Here is a 12,453-nt window from a genome sequence, read left to right as displayed (position 1 = left end):
AAAAAATATATAAAGAATTAAACTCATCCAAATTCAATAAAAACAAGATTTTTAAAAGTCTACCCACCTCCTAAAAAAAAGTTAAATTAGTAAAAAGAATTGATTAAAATTCAGAAGAAGAAAAAATTTACATATACAAACTATAAGTTATTGATATGAAAAAGACAGCTTAACTAATTAAATATGAAATTAGCTTTGCTTCAATAAAATCAAAAAAGACATTTAACCTTTTTTATTTTTACTTTATTTTATTAGGTAACAATATACATTTATATGTTAAATATTGGAAAGTTGGACTATTCCTTTTTATCCATCTTTTAAATATTTTTTATATTATATTAATATTTTTATTTTTATTCTCAAAATATTCATTTCTCTTTCCACTTAATTAATTAATATATGAATTACATATTTTTTATAATAAATTCATTAATTAATTTATTTTATAAATATAAATATAAATATATATAATTAAAATTAATAGTAAATATATTAAATAAAATATATTATATTATATAAATATAAAAATAAAATATATTACATAAATATTATAAATATTAAAATAAAATATATTACTTTAATATTAAAATAACATATATATATATATATTATTATTATTACTTAATTTTATAAATATAATATATATAATTAAATTAAACATTATAAATTAAATAATTTAAATAAATATTATAAACTAAAATAAAATATTATACACTAAAATAAAATACATTACATAAACCTTTAATATTATATATTATATTATATAAATATTAAAATAACACATATTTTATTTTTACTTAATTTTATAATATATATATATATATATATAATTAAAACTAAACATAATAAATTAAATATTTTAAATAAATATTATAAACTAAAATAAAATACATAATATAAATCTTAAATAAACTAAACCTTAAAATAAATTACATAAATCTTAAAATATTTATAAGATGTCTATTAAAAAAATCTTAAAATAAAAAATTACATAAATCTTAAAATATTTATAATATTTTATACTTTTGTATAAATATATGTGTTATTTTAATATTTATGTAATATATATGTAATATATTAATATTTATATAATATAATATATTTTATTTTATTTTTTAATATATAATATTAAAAGTTTATGTTAATGATAATATTTTATTTTATTTTATAATATTTATTTGAATTATTTAATTTAGAAAGTTTAATTTTAATTATATATATTATATTTATACAATTAAGTAAAATTAAAATATATATGTTATTTTAATATTTATATAATATATGTTATTATAATATTGATATAATATAATATATTTTATTTTAATATATAATATTAAAAGTTGATATAATGTATTTTATTTTAACGAATAATAATGATATAATAATGATGAAAAGCTTTTATGGAGGATACTTTTATTTTAGTTTATAATATTTGTTTAAATGATTTCATTTTTATTTTTTAATTATATATATTATATTTATAAAATTAAATAAAAATAAAATATATATGTTATTTTAATATTTAAATAATATATGTGCTATTTTAATATTTTATTTAATATATGTATTATTAATTTTAATTATATATATTTATATTTATAAAATAAAGTAATTATTGAATTTAATTTGAAAGATGTGTAATTAATAGATTAATTATTGATTTATATAGAAAAATGTGAGTATTTTAAGAATAAGAATGGAAGGCCTTGAGTATAATGAGAAACATTATTTGAAAGGTGAGTAGACAAGAAATTCGAGAAGCTAACAATAGTTCCAATTAAAACATTTTTAGTAAAATCAAATCTGAAATTCAGTATCTTAGACTAATTTAATATGTTTTAAAAAAAAAAAAATCAAATATGAATATGATAACAAAACTGAACTATGTAGTAATCAGAACTACTACTAAAGAATAAATACAAATGATGAAAATTAGTTCTAAGACCTTGATCGGTTGGGGTTATTTAAATAACCCAACTCACTTAAACATTTTTTCGCTCACTTTCTCATCAATTACATCACTTCATTCATTATTTAAAATATTAAAATACCTTCTATTTTAAATTATTATTTATTATTTTATTATTATATATTAATACCTTTTAAGTAATTTTACCAAAAATATTATTATCTCCTCAAAATCATCATCAATCATTATTCATTTTCCCCTCTAAGTTATTATAATAATCTCAATCCGAACAAGAATTTAACATTGAACTAAATAAGTAAAATTACTTGAGAGACCAACACCAACATAAGATACATCCTCTAACCTACCAAAGGGGATCACTCTCCAATGTTAGAGGAACCGTCGAGGGTCAGATATTTACCTTAGGAGTTTGAGGGGTTATTTGATCGGAGACTACAAGCTTGAGGGGCTATTTCATATTTCTTTTTTTCTCACCAAATGACAAAAAAGAAAAAAAAGAAGAGATAATTTTAAAGAGCATTAATTAAGTGTTGAAATGTAGAATGAATCTGAAGAATGTTTCCTTGTCACATGGGGGACAAAAACAATTTCCAGCTCATATAAAAAATAATTACAAATTTACAATTGTTTTTCTTTCGAACAAGACAATTTTATTTATAAAAGAAAAAAAAAACATAAACAACCACAAAAATGAACCAAGTAAATCGACAATAAAATACAAACATAACAAGCGCAACAGTGAAAAAACAAAACAGCAAATTCCGACATAGCTCAGTCGGTATTATTTGGGTAAACATTATTTGTTCAGTTGAATATTAGCAAGAGAATCATCGAACAATTCATCTGTCACAAAGCAAAAAAACAAAACAAAGAATCCCAATAAACAAGGCTTTTCTTGTAATTCCTATGCATACAGCCAGCCAAGCCAATCTTTATTTTCTACTCCTACTACCTCCATTTCATCATTTTTATGGTAAATACATTCAAAAGTCCAATTTTCAGGTAACTTTCTATGTTCAACTCAGGCAGATAACTTTATACCGTAAAAGATACTAAGGCTTTGACATGTTACCATGTTTTTTTTGTTATGTGATCGATACTCTTCTCCAAGTGCAAGTGATATTGTGCACATCGATTCGAATATTTCGTCAAATATTTTCATCACGAACAGTTAAATGATTGTTTTATTAACATTATTAGAAACAAAATTAGATCATGATCCAATTATTTTCTACTGTGTGCTTAAACAGGACATGGAGGAGGAAAAGGTGCATGAAAGCTTGTTAAAGGAGGCACAATTTGAGGTGAAAGGCGAGTCTGAAAGGGTAACCAACAAACTTTCCTCAGTCCCTAAGAAATCTGAGCTCGAGAACCATGTATACGCTATAGAATCCAAAGAAAGCCAGAGAAAGATAGAAGAACTGGAATCCAAACTGAAGGAAATGGCTACAAAGAACCAGTATCAGCTCTCAAATGCATTGACTGAGTTGAAATCAAGTAAAATACACATACTGGATTTGGAAACGGAGCTGGCCATAGTTAAAGAAGCCAAGATTGACGCTCTAAGGGAAATGGAAATGATGAAAACTAAATCGCAAAGAGAAATGGAAATGTTCATCGAGTTAAAGGAAGCTTATACGGATCTAAAATTGTCTGCTCAGACAACCGAAAGCCAAATACATAGTCTTCTATCGGAAAAGGAGGCTGAACTAGGGTTAGCAATGGAAGAGCTGAAGAACGCGAGAAACAAACTCGAAATCCTCCCAAATTTGGAACATGAATTGCTCAAGAAGAACTCAATCATCGATAACCTCCAGGCCGAGACAGAACGAGTTAATTCGCTCAAGATCTCAAGCGACGAATTATATTACAACACTGTTTCCGAACTAAACATACTTAAATCAGTCCTGGAAACAAAAGAAACCAACATGGAGCAACTAGAATCCGAAATTAGCCAGTTGAAGATCAAACTCCAAACTGTGGTACAAGAAGCAGAGGAAATTAAAGCAGAAAACAAAGAAATCGAGAGGAGGGAAACAATATCCCAGATCGAGATAACCATGCTAAAATCAGAGCTTCACAAAGGGAAAGCGAGAATAGAAGCTGCCGAGGCATCTGAAGAAAGAGCCAAGATTGAGAAAACAGAACTCTTTTTAACCGTCCAACAGCTAGCATTGGAACTAGAACTGGCCAAGAAAGATAACCAAATCCAGATACAAGAAAAGGTCAAATCAGAAGAAATAACTGTCGAGAATGAATCATTCATAACCGGAGAAGTGAATCTGAGGAGAGAGCTGGAAAGTGCAAATAGCAAAATATGGGAGTTGAGAAATCGAGCAGAGCAGGCAACAAGTAGGGCAGAGGCAGCTGAAAAGGCCAAGGCGGAAATAGAAGAAGGCATAACAAAGAGAAGAGAGAAAAGGGCAAACAGAAGGGCTGCCCTAGCTGCCCTAAAGGAGGAAACATTTGCCAGTTCAAGCAGCAACAAAAACATCATCAACAATGAAGATAATGATAATAATGATAGGGTTCATCATATGATAACATATCAGCCTTTGGGCAAGGTTCTAAACTTCAAATTTTAGTACCTTATTACTTGGGTATGTAAAAAACTAGTATTTTATCAGAATCTCTGTTCAATCTTTATTCCATTTGGTATAATATTTTATCAGAAATATAAATTTTCTAAACAATGATCAACATGAAAAATCTTTAGCTTCATTACAACACTTATATTATAAGTCATTCAACAGAACACATTTAGATCACATTGCCTCAACCCTGAAACTTTTGTTTTTTAAGTGAATTCTCCACACTATGCTAACAAAATTGAGCTATTAATCCCAAATAATTCAATCAATATGAGAAATAACTAACAAGAATCTCCAACCGCAGAAGAATCGTACATTTTGCAATTTATCATGTTTAATTAATACCTAACGAATTGTCGTGTATCGTCTTCGCTTTTCTGTCTTCCATAAGGATTATTCTCGCTGAAACCATTCCGGCTTCCTTCACCTTTTCGTGATGTTTTCCTGAACTTGGATGCGCTGCTATCAATGTTTATATTTACTTTTGGAGGATTATCAAAACAGAATGATGCAGCTACAGCCTGTCAACATATTATTTCATAGTCAATCAATTGTCATGTCTTAATAGTGACCTAGAGCTAGAAAAAACCTTGTTTGATAAAAATAATGGCCTTGAATTATTTTAGTTGATGAAGCGATTCATTATGGGATAACATTTATTTCCAAATAACCATTCATCAAACAGGGCCTAGTATACTCTATGGGATAGATAAACTATATACCTTTAAATCAAGACGATGGACATTAAAGACATCCTTCATGGAATGTGAATTGTAAGCTAAAATATAAGTTCTGTATGCATCCTTAGCTGATTTATTCAGATAATAATTGTTCATCACCAATTTTTCCTGCACCCAGTAAAAACAATGAATAAACATTAACCACCAGTAACAAATCATCCTCTTTTCCCCCATACAAAAAAAAAAAAAATCAATAAGAGTATAGCTTCAGTTAGCATAAAATAAAAAGAGCACATACCAAGAGTGATTGAACATTTGCCATCTTTTTATCATCATATTCAAACTCCTTCACTGGAACCTTGTGTTCCTGTGATTAAGATAAGCGAAATCAAAATCTTATTATTCCACATCAGAAAAATAATAATAAATAAGAGCAAAGTTATTTTCCTTTTCATATGTATAGTGGATATCTTTGAAGATGCTTTCTTAACCTATATACATAATTTGAAAAGAACTAAGCTCAACTAATCAATCAAAATTGACAGGAAGGCCAAAATGGACCATTCTGCTTTCAAATAACTCAAACATATGAAGTTCAAATTTTGTTTGCTTGTTCCACCTGATCAAACTGCGTAGCTATAATGACTTGAAACAGCTATAAACATTTTTTCAAAAACCAACCTTTTTAGAAAAATTATCAAATGCCAGATTAACCGCTTACATGGAGAATTAATAACACAATTAAAAAAAAGGTGGGGAAAATGAGTCATTTCTACTATGCTCGTAGGATTTGAACGTTCTTAACAAATTATATAGAAAATTTGCACTTATTCTAATATGTTTTGTAGAAAATAAACCTTAAGGTAGTGCAAGAACTAAGCATAGAGAGCAATAAATACATGCCTTAAGGTAGTGCAAGAACTTCATTTCTTCAGGGATTAGGAAAAGCAAAGCACTTCCTTTTGCTCCTTCTCCACGAGCTGTACGACCAACTCTATGAATATACTCCTGAAAAGAGAATAAAAGAAAAAAGTGTATTATTAGCAATACATCAAAGATGAGACATATATACACGTAAGCAAACAATAATGTCTTTCATCAAAAGAAAGGGCACAAGAAAGAACCTTTGGTTCATCTGGAGGATCATACTGAATAATCCAGTCCTACAAGCAAAAATGGCATCAAATATTATTATACTTTTAAGCTGAAGCAATACATCAATTAAGCAATTTAACAAAAGAATAAAGAGACATACAACAGCAGGAATATCGAGACCACGAGCAGCAACATCTGTACATAGTAAGATTCCCTTCTCAGCTTTGCAGAAATCAAAAAATGTGGTAGTTCGTTTCTGCTGCTTTTGCTTCCCATGTATGTCAGAGCATTCCACATTCACATATTGGAGGAGTTCAGAATGGAACTTGACAGAGTTGCAGGAGGAAAAGAAAACCATCACTTTCTTGTTGAGATTCCTCTTCAAGAAGGAATATAAAAGTACAAATCTTTTTGCACTCGGCACAATACAATAGCCTTGCTGCAATCCTTCATTCGTGACCTAAATGGTAAAATATTTTCTAATGTTATGATTGGGGAGCTGAGGCAAAAAGTAAAATATAATAGTTATTATCCTAGTCTTTTACCTTCCTGCGGCTACTATCCACATCTATTAAGACCGGAGTTGTCTGAAATGATAGACGGACAAGATCCTCAACCTGCAAATATTGTATTTCTATTATTTAAAGATTCAAACATTTTCTTTGTTGAAATCTACATGTGAGTATCCTTAGTTCAAATAGGAACCTAGTTACTTACCTTCTTTGTCTGAGTTGCAGAGAAGAGCATGGTTTGCCTTGACTGAAGATAAGACAAATGAAATCGTTCAGAAACTATGAGAGGAATGAATACAAAAACTTTAAGAATATTATGCAAGCTTCAATAGTCCAATTATATTATACTGGGGACTTTATTCTACATAATGATTAATTGGATTTAAACCAATTAACCCACCAATCCATCCTTTCAACAATCACTTCTTCCAACAAACTATCTATTAAAATACCAAAATAACCTTACTTTATTCTTTATAATATTTAAAATGTTAAATACTAAGGATATTTTACACATTTCACCCAAATAATTAATTTTTTCATCAAACACTGATTTTCTATTTTTAAAAACAGTTTATTTTGGGAAAAAAAACTTAGATCAAACAAGCACAACATAAATGGGTCGTGGACATATATCAGTTTCCATGTAATGGCAAATGGCTCATTAATTAATAACACAACTTGAAAATTACTTTAAGATTTATATTTCCCTTATCAAATTATTATGAATGTAGTATTTTGAAAACAATGTTTTTTATCAAAGACATCTATTCATATGAGAGTTGGCTTCCCATCAGTTGGTACAATAAAAATACTAATCTTTTTTGGGGGGGAATTAAAGGAGAACTAAAAAAATACTAATCTTGTAGTTTACCTTCGGTAGAATATTAAGGATTTGCTTCATTTCTTCCTCAAAATTGGCTTCCAAAATCCTATCAGCTTCGTCAATAATGAAGCACTGCACATCAAGAATCAAAGAAGGGCATAAACACAGGATATTCACATACAAAAGTAAATGTGAGTTTCAAGACAATATTGGTGTTTAAACATTTAAAAAATCATGGTTGATCAAGAAAGACAAGGGAATAGATGAATATTACTTTAAAAAAAACTGATCTCAAAGGAGTTATGATCTACACATTACAAGGGTCTGTGAATGTCATGTCAGAAAAGAAAATTGACCAATCAAAAAGTTTAAAAGAACAACCACAAGTTAGTATTTGCATATTTACCTTCAAGTTTTTGTAGATGAAACCTTTTGTATTTTGTAGGTGGTCAAGAAGTCTACCAGGGGTAGCAACCAATATATTAACTCCTTTCGCAAGGCGGTCTGCTTCAAATCTGCGATTTGCACCACCTATAACTAAACCCAGGGTTTGAGAGTGATACTTCAAAAGATCCTTTGCCACTGCATGGGTCTGCCAGATTAAGAGTTAAAATTAGTACATAGGTTGCTGGTTTGATTTAACCATGCTTGCAAATCGCAGTAAGAATTTTGTTTTTAATCAACATCATACATGGGTAATATATTTAAGATAGGAAGCACATATATGATAGTAAGACCTTCCCCCAAACACAAGAGAACTATACATTAATCCATTATGACCTATTATTGGACATATCTCATTACATAAAATGAGATCATCCAACTAAGGGTGCTTACAAATTCTTATCTCCAATGGTCAAACATTAAGTTATGTAGTTGAAAATCAATTTCCAACATGGTTGGTAGAACTCAAGGTACCATCTTACTTATAAACTATGGATGTTGGCGTAAAATTTCATTTCATCAGGAAGAGTCATACAAATTGTAAATAATGCCTTTCATTTGAATCTAGCAGACTCATACACAAACTGGAGAAACAAATGAGACAATAACACAAAAAATTCAAAAAAGAACCAATAAAAAAAGAAATAAGGGATAGAAAGATGATGCCCACCTGTATAGCAAGCTCCCTGGTTGGAGAAATAATGACTACCCCAGTCCCATTGCGAGGGTTAAAACGAATATTACTCAATAGCTCAATTGCTGGAATGAGGAAAGCTAGTGTTTTTCCAGAACCTGTCCTTGCAGCTCCAAGAACATCCTTGCCTAGCAAAAGAGGTGGAATTGATTTTTCTTGGATCTGCAATTCAAATACAAAGAACCCAGTAAGAAACATGTATACTATTCTTTGATTCAATGAATAAAACATGAAATCTAGTATGGTTCAAGTACCTCAGTTAAATATTTGAACCCCATTTCCTTGATAGACTTCAAAGTTGGTTCAGATAGTGGCAATGACTCAAAAGCCTCTGTAGTCATGATCCCAGACCCACTATTCGTCTTTCCAATCTTCTCCTTTTTCGGTTCTTCCTTATTTTCCACCTCCACATCTTCTTCTTCTTCTTTAATCTCTTCTCCATCATCATCATCCTTTATAGACTCCTCTCTCTTAGATTTCTTAGACTTTTTCTTCTCTTCCTTCCCTTTTCTCTTCTTCAATGCACTCTCCTCTGTCCTGTTTCCATCAGACTCAATCCCTTCACCCAGTTCCTCCTCTATACCGACGCAATTTTCAGTCTCTGGCTCTGTCTCCTCTTCAGAGATAGCAAGATTCTTCTTTTTCCCACTTCTCTTACGTTTCTTCTTCTTGTTTATTTCGTCCACAAGATTGTTCGTGTGAGGTTCTGCCATTGTTGCTATGTTAACAATGAAAACTAAAGCGTGCCCTCCTCAACAACTGCGAATCTCAATCAGATCAGGGAAACTATTTCTTCTCCGTCGTGAACTGAATTCAGGGTATGCGAGTACTGAAGTGAATGAAGATATAAATATGTAGTAGGTCTTCTTCTTCTTCGTGAATTGCAGGCTGCGGCGGTACAGAGATGAATGAACTATATGTAGTAGGGCTTCTATATATATATATTTATCTCTAGGGCTTATTTTAAATTTCGGCCCGTTAGATTATTATTATTGTTATTATTTCTTTACTATTTAGTCTAATCATTTTTTTTAATCTATTTTTGTTTGTAGCTATTTAAAAAAAATAATTAACTAAATTTCGAATTTGTATCTGATTTTATGGAACTATACTTAAATTTTGAAATAAAAAGAGGGGAAATTTGACGAAATGACCCCGAAGATTGGGGTATTTGACATGGTGGTCGCTGTTAATTTTAATTGCTTTCGTGGTCTTTTTTTTTTTTTACGAAATTGCATTTTTCGTGAAACGCTAAGGGACTTAGCGTTTCGCGAAATGGAAATATCCAGATTATCCTTACTATTTAATATAACTTCGTCTTTTTTTTTCATTTCATTTCATTTCTTCTCCTTCTCTCTCTTCCCGCTCTTCTCCTCCTTCTCTTGCTGCTGCGACGACGATCGACGGCGATGGCGAAATCCACGACAATGAGCTCCACGACGAGCACGGGCATTGTTCCACTTGGTAAGTTTATCCGATGATACTTCAAGTTTATTGATGAGATGTTTGGTTTATGCATCTTCGAATCACTGTTGTTTAAGGTTTACTTCCCGTTTCGCGAAGGCTTTCCCGTTTCGCGAAGTATTTCCCGTTTTGTGAAGGACTTCCTGTTTCGCGAAGGACTTCCATTTCATAGTATTAATTATCCATTTCCCGTTTCTAAATCATGTTTTTTATTACAGCCGAAGTTTTCGTTTTCTATAATGGAGAGTGGAAATTTGATGCTAATGGAATATTGTATTTTGATGCCTCTTCAATCAAAACATTTGATTTACCACAAAGTACTCGTTATGCTGAATTAGTTGATAAACTCTATGCTAGACTTAACGTGCATAAATCTATATATGATTTAGTGTTGCAAGTCAAGTATGATATTCCGAATATCAGAAATCCAAAACTTGTTTTTATTGATGAAGACGGGGATTTGAACACATATTTATCACGCTTGATTTTGGGTCGAACCGTGTCACCATTGTGTGTCTATGTAGTAGATAAGTCAGCATTTACTAAAGAAAAGATACAACTACTTACATACCCAACTCAAGAAAGTATACTACCACCACAACTTACTCAAAAAATTATACCACAAGTTGTACCCTCGAAATTCCTTATTGAAAGTCAAAATGAAGCCGGAGAAAACTCTTTGCCTCACATCCCACTTACTCAGGACTTGCATGTTAATATTAATGCAAAGACATCAATACCTATACCAACTAGTGCAAGAAGATCATCAATGAGTACACCAACTAGTGCAAGAAGAGCATCAATGGGTTCACCATCTAGTGCAAGAAGATCATCAATGGGTACACCAACGACAGACCCGATAGACACATCACCGCCAGACCCCTCATTTGCGATGGCATTAACTAGTGAAACCGTATTGGAAGTCGGTGCGTTGTTTGAAAATAAAAAAGAACTTCAACTTAGTCTATATAAATATGCGATAACCAATCATTTTGAATTCAAAGTGGAGAAGTCAAGAAAACATCTTTGGTGTGTGAAATGTTTGGATGAGACATGCAAGTGGAGCTTGCGTGCTGTGAAATGTAAGTTTTCTGAGATGTTTGAGATCCAGAAATTCGAGCAACAACACTCATGCTCATTTTTTTCGAGGCCAAAGAAAAAAATGTAAACACCAGCATGGGTTATTGGGCAGTGCGTGAAGAGCAAGTACATGGACCATCACCATAACCACTTGCCTAAGAAAATAATTGAAGACATGCAGACAACTTATGGGATATTTTTGACTTATAATAAGGAATGGAGGGCAAGTGAAAATGCTTTAATAGCGGTGCGAGGAACGATAGAGGAATCCTATGGAATATTGCCATCATACCTTTACATGTTGGAGAAGTATAATCCTAGTACCATAACTAACATCCAGACAGACGAGCTCGACCACTTCAAGTATATGTTCATGTCCCTAGGCCTCTCAATTAAGGGTTTCAAAGCCTTTTTTCGTCCTGTATTGTGCGTTGATGCTAGTTTTCTTAAGCACAAGGTGAGTGGTCAACTATTGGTGGCTATTGCATTGGATGCGAATGAGCAACTATATCCTGTCCCATTCGGCGTTGTTGATTCAGAGAATAATAACTCCTGGACTTATTTTATGCAAAAACTGAGAGACGCAATTGGATTAGTTGATGATCTCGTCTTCGTATCCGATAGACACCCAAGCATCGCCAATGTCTCGTGTGCTGTTTTTTCAAAAACAGACCACGATGCGTGCACATATCACATAAAGATGAATATTATGGCCAAATTCAAAAGTGATAAATGTCATGCGGAGTTTGATTCGGCTTCTAAAGCGTACATTATCTACGAATTTAATCGGTTTTTTGACAAGATCAAGGTTAAAGATCATAGGATTGCTGCCTATTTGGAAGAAATTGGGTTCCAAAGATGGAGTAGAGCATTTTTTCCTGGTAAGCGATACAATAAACTCACAACCAATTACGCTAAGAGTTTTAATAGTTAAAGTAGGGAAGCTAGAAAGTATCTCATTTCAGAAATGGCTGAGTATTTAAGATTCATAATACAACATTAGTTTAACGATAGAAGAGAAAAAGCATCCAACCACGAAAAAGTTTTATCTCCAAATTATGAAAAGTTATTACGTGAGGGATTCGAGAAGGCCAAATTCTATACAGTCCAATCGCTTAACCGATTCGAGTTTTATGT

General features: G+C 31.1%; 2 protein-coding genes across 2 annotated transcripts; one reads left to right on the top strand and one right to left on the bottom strand.

The window, feature by feature from the left end:
* Window positions 1-3,183: 3,183 nt before the first annotated feature.
* LOC124930082 (sodium channel and clathrin linker 1-like) lies at window positions 3,184-4,515 on the top strand. Its single transcript, XM_047470447.1, has one exon. It carries the CDS (start codon window positions 3,184-3,186, stop codon window positions 4,513-4,515), a length of 1,332 nt encoding a protein of 443 aa, XP_047326403.1.
* Window positions 4,516-4,626: 111 nt separating this feature from the next.
* Window positions 4,627-9,664, bottom strand: LOC124930952 (DEAD-box ATP-dependent RNA helicase 51-like). Its single transcript, XM_047471329.1, has 12 exons — window positions 9,027-9,664; window positions 8,749-8,934; window positions 8,041-8,226; window positions 7,683-7,766; window positions 7,014-7,055; window positions 6,842-6,913; window positions 6,457-6,756; window positions 6,326-6,364; window positions 6,105-6,209; window positions 5,500-5,568; window positions 5,244-5,369; window positions 4,627-5,042 (listed from the first exon to the last, which is right to left on the bottom strand). The coding sequence occupies exons 1-12, from the start codon at window positions 9,483-9,485 to the stop codon at window positions 4,860-4,862; spliced, it is 1,851 nt and encodes a 616-aa protein (XP_047327285.1). The 5' UTR covers window positions 9,486-9,664; the 3' UTR covers window positions 4,627-4,859.
* Window positions 9,665-12,453: the final 2,789 nt, after the last annotated feature.

The sequence above is a fragment of the Impatiens glandulifera genome, chromosome 3 (assembly GCF_907164915.1).
Source record: "Impatiens glandulifera chromosome 3, dImpGla2.1, whole genome shotgun sequence".
In the NCBI taxonomy this organism is placed as follows: Eukaryota; Viridiplantae; Streptophyta; class Magnoliopsida; order Ericales; family Balsaminaceae; genus Impatiens; species Impatiens glandulifera.
The sequence above is the reverse complement of the archived record's forward strand: the minus strand, read 5'-3'. Positions and strand labels throughout refer to the sequence as shown.

Bases quoted from the DNA above. Each gene is read 5' to 3' on its own strand.
- LOC124930082 (XM_047470447.1), top strand. From the start codon at position 3,184: ATGGAGGAGGAAAAGGTGCATGAAAGCTTGTTAAAGGAGGCACAATTT.
- LOC124930952 (XM_047471329.1), bottom strand. From the start codon at position 9,485: ATGGCAGAACCTCACACGAACAATCTTGTGGACGAAATAAACAAGAAG. The intron at 8,935-9,026 runs GTACTTGAACCA...TTTGAATTGCAG, and splicing joins GGTTCAAATATTTAACTGAG to ATCCAAGAAAAATCAATTCC. The intron at 5,370-5,499 runs GTATGTGCTCTT...TACTGGGTGCAG, and splicing joins CAAATGTTCAATCACTCTTG to GAAAAATTGGTGATGAACAA.